This window comes from Colius striatus, chromosome 1, assembly GCF_028858725.1.
Source record: "Colius striatus isolate bColStr4 chromosome 1, bColStr4.1.hap1, whole genome shotgun sequence".
NCBI classification, from domain to species: Eukaryota; Metazoa; Chordata; class Aves; order Coliiformes; family Coliidae; genus Colius; species Colius striatus.
This window is the reverse complement of record NC_084759.1, coordinates 55,652,404-55,664,769: the sequence shown is the minus strand read 5'-3', so window position 1 is coordinate 55,664,769 and position 12,366 is coordinate 55,652,404. Positions and strand designations below refer to the sequence as shown.

Genomic DNA, 12,366 nt, shown 5'->3' with positions numbered 1-12,366 from the left:
GGAGGACCAGAAAAAGCCCATCCTTTTTTTTCCTCCTTGAAGAATTATGAGCTACTTGTCCATTATGAAAAAATTCACATTTTCTTCAAGTTAAGGCATGTTTCAAGTCTACCTCCATATACTTTAAAAACTAGGCAAACCTCAGACAGTAATACTTTCCCCATAAACACGGGCTATTCCTTCAGTTATGGGCAATCACTTCAAACTGTATTTGCTGGTTTCTGGAAGACTGAAAATCAAGATTCTACCTATACCAAAAGCCATGAGACAACTCAAAAATCACTCCTCTAAGAGCTTGAAAGCAAAGAAGTATTTTACCTACTTATAGGTCAAATCCTCCAATTCTTTTTCAAGTAGAATTCAAAATGAGTTCAAAACAACTTTGTCATGTCTGACAGATGTTATTTATCTTTTTTTTTCAAGTTAGTGTGGTCGTTTTCCTTACCAGCCCATGTAGCTCCTTGTGGAACATCAATGAAGTGCCTTCGGATTTGACCAGGTTTAAAATGAACATCTGTATAAGTCAAGTCATAGCTTGATGATTCATCTACTCTGTATGCCAAAAAGAAAACCAGAAACAGTAATCAATCAATCTGTGAAGCACTTTTTAAAAAAAGTATTTTGAAATGCAAAAATTATCAAAAAAACCCTATACAAAGAGTATATTTAGTCTTCAGCACCAACTATTTTAATTCATACTAACACAGCATCTGACAGCACAATGCATCTAAAAGGTTTAAAACATCAGCTCTGGCATGTTACACAGACATCCTCCCTGCATCCCCAAAGTTACTGTGCTTAAACCTAGGTATCAAAGAATCTCTGTTTTCAGTGGATCTGCTTTTCCTGAGTGACCTTCCACTAAGGTGAGTTGAGGAATGTAATTAATACATTGAAAAATCACTTTGTAAAGTTACTTTTTTTTCCCCCAAGATAGATTGTCCACTGAATAGGTTTAGTAAAATATTCTCCTCGTTTACTGACAACATTGAAATCATATTTTTAAACCAATGATGGGTACAATACTAACTCTCTAAATTGGCAGTAATAAAGTCATGATGGAGGCTCATCTCAATATTCACCTGTTAAATAATACCCTCTGCCTTTATGTCCTCCAGGTCACCAGTTAGAAATGAAGAAAACAAGTTTCAGTTGACCTACACCTATGAGTATATTGACTAATACTTCAGTCAACAAGCCAGAAGTAATTTGAATTCTGATGGACCGGGAAGCTGTTGGCACTGTGGTTAAACACACCAGAACATACTGCCTTGTGGCTGCCAGGGCCAAAACTACAAAAAAAGCCACTGCTAAGTCTGCTGCGGGAATCTTTTCAGACCTCTACTCCTTTATCAATGTTAGTAGAAAGTTCAAGAACTCTCAGAGGAAGAAGGTGGTAAAATAAATGACAAGTGTGTACAGAAAACACAATTAAACTTAAAAAAACACAGATAATACTTAGGTTTACTGACCTTGTTGGTATAACAACAGTTATTGGAACTCTGAACAGAGGGCCTGCATTAGGCATTGCTATATCATATCCACAAACCTAACAAAAGAAGACATAGCCACTTAAAACATTTGGCCATAATGAAATTATAGAAGACAACATTGAACTTAAACTAGTATTTTTGATTTTTGTGGTTATCACTGAGAAAAAAAAGTATCTTTGACCACTGTCACTCTAAAAATGTAAAACAGCAACAATTACCAAAAAAACCCCACACCTTTTCACACTTACACTTGTTTCAGTCTTTCCCCAGAAATTTTCAAGCTTTCAATCCACATTGATAGTCCCTAAATTAAAAGCTTAACCTAGTTTCAACCCAGAATTTGGCCCAAACAGCCTTATTATTTTATTTTAGCTATTTGTGTTGTTGCATTGACAATATTTTAATCCTTGTTTTCCAGGATTATGTCTGAGAAAGCACAGTTCGATTTATCTCTAACTATTTTCACCATCACTTTGCTATAATGTTCTCAGTGGTACCACAGAAGACTTCAACTCTAAGCATCTTAAGCAAGTCACTTCTAAAAAGCAAGCTGAGATAATCTTCATTATGATCAACTACAATGCAACAGAAACATTTCAATGTTAATAGAAGATTTCAGATGAGGATGGAGATTTTTTTTTTACTGGTGCGTTTCCTTTACAGAAGTGAGAGAGGAAGTATGGGAGAGAAAATGAGAAATTTAAAAGCTTTCCTATTATACTTGTTCAGATTTGAACACAGCAGTTGAAAGTCAGAAAAGTCCTTCTGCTGTACATAGCCATTACCACACATCTTTCTCCTTCTCCAAAATGGGATGAGGTAGAGGTGAGGAAACAAAAAAGTAAGTTGCATCACTGTACCCAAGCAAATCCTCAAGGGAAAGCAAAATCTTGAGTCCATATAAGAGCATAGCAACACCACAAAAGCTAGGTCCGTACTTCAGCCAACCCAAAGAAATATTTAAGATCTCATTAAAACACAACTCTGCACCCTCAATAAGAATACCAGATGGAGCAAGGTGAAAATATATCTATAGAAAAAAAACCCATTTAATGGTTATTTATTTGGTTTCTATTTTCTATACCTCTGTATAATGTAGTCCTTCTCTCAGGCCACGTGGATCCACACGAATGTTTATGTGTCGACACTGGTTCATCAGCTCTAAATGACTAGGACACTGGACCCATGGTGCATTTGAAGTTAAAGCTAAATGAAGCTGGAGAGATATTCTTTCAGTGTTTTCTGTCGAGAAGCAGATTTAAAAATCAGTCCAATAACAAAAATGTGTGTTCATATTCTACTATATAACAGTATTTGCCATTAAAATGTATGCATCAATACAATATAACAGAAACAAATTCCCTGTGGCCCCTGGATGTCAGATTCTCCGCAAATGATAGGGCTCTATATTATTTCTTCTCACTTGAAAAAAACTAGAATAGTAGCAGTGTACAGTAAAACAAACACTGTACTTGACTTTGAAATTTTCTCCCCTGAAACAGTCAAACCTCACAAAGTCAAAGGTAGGCTAGTAAGCAATGCTTCAGTTACCCACAATGTAGTCTGGAAGTATCAACCTCCCTTAACCTCTTACTACAGTTTCTCAAACACAGTCTTCTTGGAGACACCAGACACATGACAGAAATAACAATTGGACAGGTACTAGGGGAACAACAACATACTACAAGACAGTCAAGTGTTACAAATGTCTGTTTTCAGATTGTTTGCTTCCTGCTGAAGTCTAACAGATTATTTCTCCATGTCATATATAACTTTAAAAAACACTGACTTCAACATAACCTATCAAACAATTAAGTTACCCTCAGTGAATAACCTGTCCTTATTCAGACCCTTTCTTCCCCTACATAAACTCAGTCCTTTGTAACATGCCAATCTTCTTGAGGATCACTGGTTTTACTAAAGGAATTGATTTCAGTAACCAGTTCTCACATCAATCATTTTTTGAATACACTGTAATATTCAGTCTCTCAGTGAGCTCCAATGTGTACGTAATAAAGCGTGACAGAAAAGGTGTCAAACCTTATTTTGATTCGCATTAGTTACTTTTACTCTGCTAGTAAATAAAATGGGTACTAATTCATGTATTGCCTCTAAATGTACTTATCTGTCATTAAATACCAAATTTAAGTCTAGTTTGTTAAACAGATTTTTCTCAGGTTATGGAAACTTAAAGTGCTAGGAATTTACAGTCTTTGAATAACTGAGAAACTAATTTCTGGATAAGTTGTTTCATCTTTAGAACAGTAGTCACTGTCTACAACAGAGTCGTCTACAACAAAAACACTGAAGGTCTACAATTCCATGAAACATTACGGACATTTGATTATTTTTTCTTTATTTTTTCCTACCCTACATTGTTTTAAATTGAAATAAAAATTTTACTTTCAATTTCTTCAGAGCAAAGGAACATCCCTTTTTCAGTGAAAGGAAGCACGAAGCAACAGATTCACCCAAAATATGAAAGCGCTGTAGTTACAAGTCTGAAGTTAGAATGGAAAAGTTGTTTAGCTGCATGCCTTCATTTACTATTAGAGTTGCACTTACTCCTTTTACAGTACAGATTCCTGTTACTCCTCATTATCACAGCTTTTTTGTCTAAAGATTATACCTTATTTCCTCTCTCCTGTATACAAAAAGCTCTTTCCTACCTGTATTCTCAGGAAAGACAGGTTCTATGCCAACTCCATGATCAGAAGGTGCAGCTATCTGGGCAGGATCTCTGAGGTAGATTCCACGGTTGCTGCCGACAGTAACTGTAAAGCCTATGTTACTTGTGAATGATGAATTCTGAATGAGGTAGTCATAGGCTTTATCAACCTGTTAGAAAGAACACATTCAAAGTTAATGAGTTTCAACTTGACAATCACTTATGCATGTTACCTTCAATATAAACTGTTCAGCAAGCACAGCAACGAATGGTGAAGTAACTCACATGCTACTTGAGCCATACTGATGGCATTTTACACAGTATTCAGCACAGAAAATGAAGTAACATTCTCAATCTGCAACAGCCATATGGAGTACAAAATGTCAAGAATATAACCCCCCCCAAAAAAACTCAAACAAAAAAAAAAGAGACAACTCTCCTTTGCTATAAATCCATTAAAAGATGTATAACAAAAGTTTTCAGAGACTTACATTTAGTTAGTCCCACACTTACTAAACTAATTTTGGTGCCTCTCATGTGGAGTAATGCTAAAACGTTTAAACCTTCTACATAATACAAGAAAATGATCATTTTGAAACAGACAAGCAATACAGGATGCTCCGACAAGTTTTACATATTGATATAAGAAAATCAGCTCATGAAATCGAGCTCTCGATTTAAGTAAATGACTTTTCACAGTCAAGTCAGATGACAAGTTCATTTTTTTGCTTTAAAAAGATATCTTTCTATCTCACTTTCTACTCTACCGAGTCCAATAATCTTACATTGTCCTGGTGCACAGTGAGCTACCTTCAACAGTAGAGATTAAGTCACTCTCCTTTGAGACAAGTGGACATAAAACTGTCTCTGTCTCTCACATCAGAGTTTTAACACATGCTTAAATCACAGACAACTAAATCATAAGACATGATTGGTGCATTTCATTTTTCTACAGTAATGTTTATTTGATATGGCTCCCACTGTTGCTGCCCTCTGTATCAAACTTAAGTGTTACACACATGCTTAGTGGACATTACCTACTAAGTTATAACACTTCCAGAATGTCAGTTTATGGCTAAACAGTTAATATTTAGAATCTTTAAGGATGAAAGCAAAATCTCAGTACTTGTATTTATTGGACTAGGATAGGAGTGACTCTAGGCAAAAATCAGCAGCAGTGCTTTAATAACCTAAATTTATTCATAGGAAGACTCATTCGCTAGGTCTTCATCACACAAGGGACCACATCACAGGTTTATAAGTTACTTAGAAGTTCACAGGACACAATGAACACTCAGACTTTTCATTGCAGTCACAAAGTAAAGTCATCCACAATTTGTAGCTGTATTGTTTTGTGAACAAGCGTGGGTATCTCTGTATTTTCACTGCCCAGAACTTACAGTTCCAGCTTTTGTCTGCACAGAACAAGTTCATCTGTCTCTGACAATAGCATAAAAAACATTTTTGGACATTAGGACACAATTTCAGCATCCAAATGCACACGTGGGCGACAGAAATCCATATTGTGTCTCAATCCTGCTCCCCTCCCTTCTTCTCCCTAAATCAAATAATGAGAATCAAGTAGCATAGGAGCAAACTAAGGGAACTCATCTAGAAATCTGCTCTTTTTTTGTAGGTTAGTTTTCCACTGGCAGTTATTTGTATTACATTGGATTTTCTTCTAGCAAGTACCTGAATAATACCATGTCCTTGTGCAAATACTTCTATGTTTTCAGCTTTCACTGCAGTATTTTCTAAAGCTCTTCTGACAGAATGAACAGTGTAATGAATATCGTTAGCTTTGAGTCCTGAAATTAAAAAAAAAGGGTTATTATTGGATACAATAAAAATTTGAAAGTTACAGCACTCTTTTTTTTCAGAGGAAAAAGTAATCTCTGGTCTCTTTTAGACTATGCATCTGCATTTATCATTGTGGCACATTACCTGACAATACTAATGCAATGCCTCCACATGCATTGGGAGAAGACATAGATGTACCATTCATGAGTTGTGTTCCTCGCAGAGTCCAGTTTGGAACAGAAGCAATAGCTCCTCCTGGAGCACTGATACTTACTCCGAGGGCTCCATCAGTGCTAGTGTTAAAACAAAAGGGTTAAAAACTAAACTTTTTTTTTTTTTTTGCATTCTTTATGTTGTCCATGCACTTAAAAACAGAACATCCACAAATATATTACTTCACTAAATCCATTAACCCATTAAATCCAAGAAAAAGCATGGCACTTAGTAGTAACTTAAAATGTCACTTTAATCATCAGCTAAGCCTGTTTTACAGTGAAAGTTTTCAGCAGTTTTCCTCCTTCACTGGGCTTCACTTTAGTCAGCAAAATATTTTCACAGATTTGAACTAGAAAATGAATGAGAACAAACTTACTGAACACTTCAATACATGAATTAGTATTCTACACAACCTATTTCAGACTTATTATTTTAAAAGAAAAGTAGTAAGAGGGAAGACAGCTCGAAAAGAACCAAAATCCAGACCTCTAATTTTGCATGTTGCCACTTCACTACCAGGACAAATTCTGAATTACAGAACCCTGAGACACGGAGAGCAAAGGGAGAAGATGAAAAAAAGGAATGTCAAGAGGTAGATTAGGATCACCTGGGTCTAAGCCATCTTTCTTTTTTCTCCAAGCACATTTAAGAACAGACCAAGTACCCATGGCACAATTAAAGCACCACCTAGCTTACAACTGCATGAGCCAGACAAACTGGATAGACAAAAATTGCACCACTTTTAAGACAAATACTGTGCCTGAGCTAAACTTCTGTGGAGAGACAGGGTATTTTAGGATATTTATATTAAATGCTAACAGCTTTCATAGACTCATAGAATGGTAGGGGTTGGAAGGGACCTTTAGGGATGATCTAGTCCAACCCTCCTGCAGAAGCAAGTTTTGTAAGTCTTAAATTTGTCCTGAAGCGGAGTTCTCTCATTACGATATTGAAATGTCATGTGCAGAGATATTCTACGACAGCCTTCGATAAACAACAGGTTTTGCATCGACCAAGCAGTGCACAATGTCTCTGCCTGGAGGCTTCTACTGCTTACTGGAACAGACCGATCCCGTACTCCAAGCCTGCTCCAGCAAAGTTTTGGGAACTCTCCAGTCACTTGCTTGTTGCCTCCTTCACAAGAAGAATCCTTTGGCCAGACTTAGGCCTTTCAGCTGACATATGTTCTTTCTGACTATTTTACAATGTGTACTGACAAAGTATGTAAAATGCAGTTTTTTGTACATGTGTCTGTATATCATAGAATCATAGAATGGTAGGGGTTGGGTATATGTATCAGTATTCATTAAAAATCTTTCTCAGCTCAAGGCAGAGATCACATTTCTCTTTTCACTACATGAAACAAGTCAATTCTAAACAATAAAGTTCTTGGAATAATAGGAAAGCATTTGTGATGTAACCAAATAAACCAAGGACCAATCTCAAGCTATATTTTTTCCTTCACACAATACTATTGTAGGCTAAACTACAAAAGGCAGTATACAGTAACTCCAAGACTCACAAGAAGAACGACAAAGTCTAAACATAGGCAAGAACTCCAGAAGAAACACCATACATTTTTTTTCCCTTTTTTTAGCTACTATGTTACCATCAAATGCTTCTGAGCAAAAAAACAATTAAAAATGCTTTTCAAAGCATTTTTTTCTGCCTACTCACACCTCTATTGGACTGATGCAAAACCCTTGAGCAACTGGTGCCATCCCAGCTATGTCACTGAACCCAGAAAAGTAACACCACTAAGTAATAGTATTTTTTTTTAGTCTTCAGTACTAACAGAACAGTTACCTTCATCATAGTAACTTGGTGAAATATACTGATTTTTTTTCTGAAAAAATATTCAAGAAAAGAAATTCAGAAAAAGAATAATTTTCCAAACATTTTTTCAACAACTCTGAAAACCTCTGAATAGGTTTGCACTCATTAAACACACTTTCCTAAAAGACAGAAGTTGGGCCAAGGCAGTTTAGTCTTCTTCCTCCCCTAGGAGCCTGACAAACAAAGAGCTTCCAAGAGCAACAGGCCACCTAAGCTCTTCCCATGGAAAAGAAATATTTTACTTCTGCTTTTAATGACCAATTTATAAATTTTGAATTACATAATCTGAACTCCACAGTAATAAATTTATTCTTTTAGTATAACTTACCTAGGCCCTCTGGATGACCAAGTGTATTGATTTGCTGGCAGTTTTTCTCTTAAAGAGTATTCAGCAACCATCATGTCAGGTGACACATAGGCACCAACACCTGTAAAAAACAAACATTTTAGACATACAATTATTTTTTTATTAAAAGTAAAAATTATGTTTTTCTGGTTTAAATTAATTATGAGACTAATTTTTGCTTGACATTTAAAAATTGAAACATATGTTTTCTATCTCAGAAATCCAGATAGCACAGAAATACACATAGCAAGGGTAAAGCAGCATGCTATACAGCAACAATGGTGACACTGCATCTTGAAACATTATATAAATGGCAAAGTTTTTTTTCCTCAATTAGAATAGAATGTATTCACCTTCTGTATTTTTTTCAAAACAACCTCCCTCCATGCTCTCCCACACCCCTGTGGAGCTGTGTTTATACTGTTACAAACCACATCAACCATACCTCAAAGCAGTATCTGTGAGTTGGTTCATGTTCACATGTCTCAGTTATACTATCTGAAGCAGATGGCCACATGCACACAGCTCAAATAGAGATATTGTGGCATGCAAGATACAAGATAGTCATTTATGTGCTCTAAGCACTACAACTGGCATACAGGAAAGTAGTGACTATGTCAAAGCCTACTAAAGTCATATTTTTTGAACATAGGAAGGATACACATTGCATCCTTTGCCGTATACCCGTTCTAAAGCGTAAGCTCAACTTTTTTTACTGTACAAATGCTATTAGACTTACAGAAAACTAACACATCAAGTTGACAAATTTGTCTAAGCTGTTGTCTATACTGTCTGTGTGAGCTAAGTCAACCTGTCATCTGTATTCTGCATTACCCTCAAAAGAACCTAAGAAACCCCTATCTGTTTCACCCATTATGGAGCAAGCTACTTTGCATGCAGAGTGAATGATCACCCAGTCTCTAGAGCAATACAACAACAAAGCCAAATAGACATGAAGAACAAAGCCAATGCAGGCCTGAAAAGAGCTTATTAGTTCCAGTTCTATATCCCACTCTCAGTAGTGGAGCAGTTGCAGATTAAAGTTTGAAATCAACATTAATTCTACTAGCTGTCCTGAAAGAACAGCTCTCTCTGCAGCTTTCAAGTCTACATACTAGTTTCATGGTATGAGAATTCCAATATTTAACAGGTAATATAGTAATTTAGAATCAGGATTGACACAAACATTAAGAACAGCGAAGTTTCCCTTTGAGCGCTAGTCATCTTTCTAAAGTCTTATACTTCAATCTCTCATTTAGATATCAAAAACATACACTAGCTCATCAGAAAAAAACCCAATTCTTATACCAGTAATAGATTTGCACAGAAGTGGCACTGCAGTTGAAAGAATTATTCCCCTAGAAGTTTCTAGGTCACATCATGGGATTACTTCACATCCAAATTAAAATGCACTGTTTCACCACAAATAGAAGTTAAGACTATCTGATGAAGACAGATGATCTAAACCTGTGGTCCTGACAATTCAGAATGCACTAGAAGATTAATTAGACTCCAACTTGCTTCTATTTTTTAGAAGTTGCATTTACCAGCAGATAGTGGTCTAAGTGATGTGCTCAGACAGTTACAGTCAAAAAAAAAAAATCTTGGAATCTTTGAATAGTTTAGGCCACAAAAATTTCTTTTGCAAATTTTACAGAGAGCCACATCAAATCAAAACCATCCGCCCCCTACCTGTTCTCTACATAAGTACTGACTGTAAGAAGATAACCATCTGAATTTTTATACTCAAACACAAAGGAAGTGCCTCCCTCAGAATCAATCTTGTAGCTCAGTAGTCTTTGATATTTTTTTAGATTTAGTTCAATCAGCAATTGATGATCTCAAGCATATACCATAAGTAGAAAGCTTGAAAACCAGAAGCTAAGCACTGTAAAAACAATATTTGGAAGCAAATTATTTACCTATTACACTAGATGTAGTTCCACCAGGACACCCTACTGTAGAAAGGCAAGGCCCATTATTTCCTGCACTTGAAACATAGATTACATTGTGTTTCCATACAGCTTCGTTAATGACTTCACAAATTCTCCTGATGTAACAGAAAAAGAATAAGTTATTTAATCAATAATATTGCTTTCTTCCCACAGGCCAAAACTCCCATTGCTAGTAGAACCTCTGTGACCAGTCACAGAACAGGGAATATTATGCAGCATACTTCCCACATCTAGCAGAGCCAGCTCCAGTACAGAAGTTGACCACAAAACCAAAATCTTTTGGTTTTAAAAAGGACTAACAGTCATATAGCAATATTAGATCTTCAAAAAACCCCACATAATATGTGGTATTCCAACTACAAAAATTCTTTATGATTATACAACATGTTTTGTGTTATAAATCTGTCAAAAGTGCTACTGATTTACCTTTCAAAGATAATTAAAAATGTAAAGTGCAATGATTTCACATATATGAATCATTTGGGCCTTGAAAACGTATTCTTACTGACAGTTCATTCACATAAAAGCTCAACAAATGTAATTTCACTTCTGCCATATTGAAGTACTTTATATCAACCACAGTACTACTCACCCAGAATTTGGCCAATGTGTTGCTTCTCCATAGCTATAATTCACAAGATCACATTTGTATTTTATTGCTTCTATCATCTGATGAAGTAAACATAAAAGCCAAAATATATACTAGTCATAGAATAAGTAATTTAAGGAATGGTAAAAAACATCTGCTTAAACTGACCTCCTACAGACGTAAGAAACAGGGATAAATTTATTTTGACTCTATAAAAGCATATATCGTAATTTACTTCAATAACTTCAGTTACTTAAGTGGTATTTTCTCAGTAAATAGAATAAAAAAATCATGCTCATTGAACAGTCTTATTCTTGCCATGTTCTAATTTAGGCACTACTGTAAGAAGAAACTGCAAACATCATTATTCTTGTCTCAAATGTCTGTCCTTGATTACATGAAATTCTTTTTCCCTGTGCAGTTTGGTTAAATTCCAAAAAGTCACAAAAACATTACTGCTATAATATATTCATGTTACTATAGCAGGATAGTCTATGGGCCATGAATATATTATCATATTTTCAATTCTTTTTATAAAAAAAGTTTTCCCTATCACCTCAGAACATGGGAAAGATCTTGGGCCTTTCATCATTAAAAAAAAGCAATATGGAAAGGAAAACCTCCCTGTTAAGAAATGGAGTTAAAACCATATGGGTAGATAATACTCTCTATTCTAGATTTAAGTACTTATGCATTCTGTAGTTATCTAAGTAACCATAAAAAAAACCCCCTCACAAGATAGAATAAGGAACTTTATAAAAGCATACAACTAACTTAGCTCATGTGTCAAGTTAGCTAGACATTGCAACTCTATCACTCTGAAAAATCCTCTAAGTGCTCTGTGCAACACAAGTCTTGTTTTATATAAAACATCAGTCATAAGATATGTTTAAAAATATGTTCTGGTTGTCTTTGAGGTTTTTTTTCGGTTAGGTTATTTTTGTTTGGTTTGTTTAGGATTTGTTTCCGGAGTGTCTAGTTGTTTTTTTCCTGTTGCAAATATTCTAGAAACAAAGACATGGCAGAGCAGAAAATGTTACAAAGTCACACTACTGAATCATTTATTCAGTGAAATACCTACAGCTCTTATTAGCCCGGTGCCAGTTTCCATTGTACTTAGTCTTGTATCACCAATCTTGATTGCAAGAATCTGAGCTCCAGGAGCCACACCATTTCGTTCTGGTTCTTCTGGAAAGTATCCAGCTGCAATACTAGCCACATGTGTTCCATGTGCTCCTGAGCAAATTAAAAGGAGTATCACTATGTTTAGTGAACTACATTTATAGCACTTTAAAACACTACAGATCATTTAACTTTCACTTATTGAGCTGCAAGTATACAAATTCAGGGCTCAGTGCCGGGGCCAGTTCTGTTTAATATCTTTATCAATTGTCTGAATGAGGGGATCAAGTATATCCTCATGAAGCTTGCAGATTACACCAATTTGGGTGGAAGTGTAGATC

The 12,366-nt window shown here is 35.6% G+C and overlaps 1 protein-coding gene across 4 annotated transcripts in view; it reads right to left on the bottom strand.

Annotated features, from left to right (window-relative positions):
* TPP2 (tripeptidyl peptidase 2) overlaps positions 1-12,366 on the bottom strand; it is an 86,875-nt gene that overhangs the window by 61,752 nt on the left and 12,757 nt on the right. For all 4 annotated transcript variants that reach the window (XR_009818738.1, XR_009818737.1, XM_061996332.1 and 1 more), the window contains exons 7-16: positions 11,985-12,139; positions 10,907-10,983; positions 10,282-10,409; positions 8,342-8,441; positions 6,106-6,254; positions 5,854-5,969; positions 4,163-4,331; positions 2,578-2,735; positions 1,473-1,549; positions 446-552 (exon numbers count right to left, since the gene is read on the bottom strand). Coding sequence is in view for 2 of the 4 variants with exons in the window: in XM_061996332.1 (XP_061852316.1) it covers positions 446-552; positions 1,473-1,549; positions 2,578-2,735; positions 4,163-4,331; positions 5,854-5,969; positions 6,106-6,254; positions 8,342-8,441; positions 10,282-10,409; positions 10,907-10,983; positions 11,985-12,139 (1,236 nt within the window). In the remaining 2 variants the exon portion in view is untranslated. The remainder of the gene's footprint in view (positions 1-445; positions 553-1,472; positions 1,550-2,577; positions 2,736-4,162; positions 4,332-5,853; positions 5,970-6,105; positions 6,255-8,341; positions 8,442-10,281; positions 10,410-10,906; positions 10,984-11,984; positions 12,140-12,366) is intronic.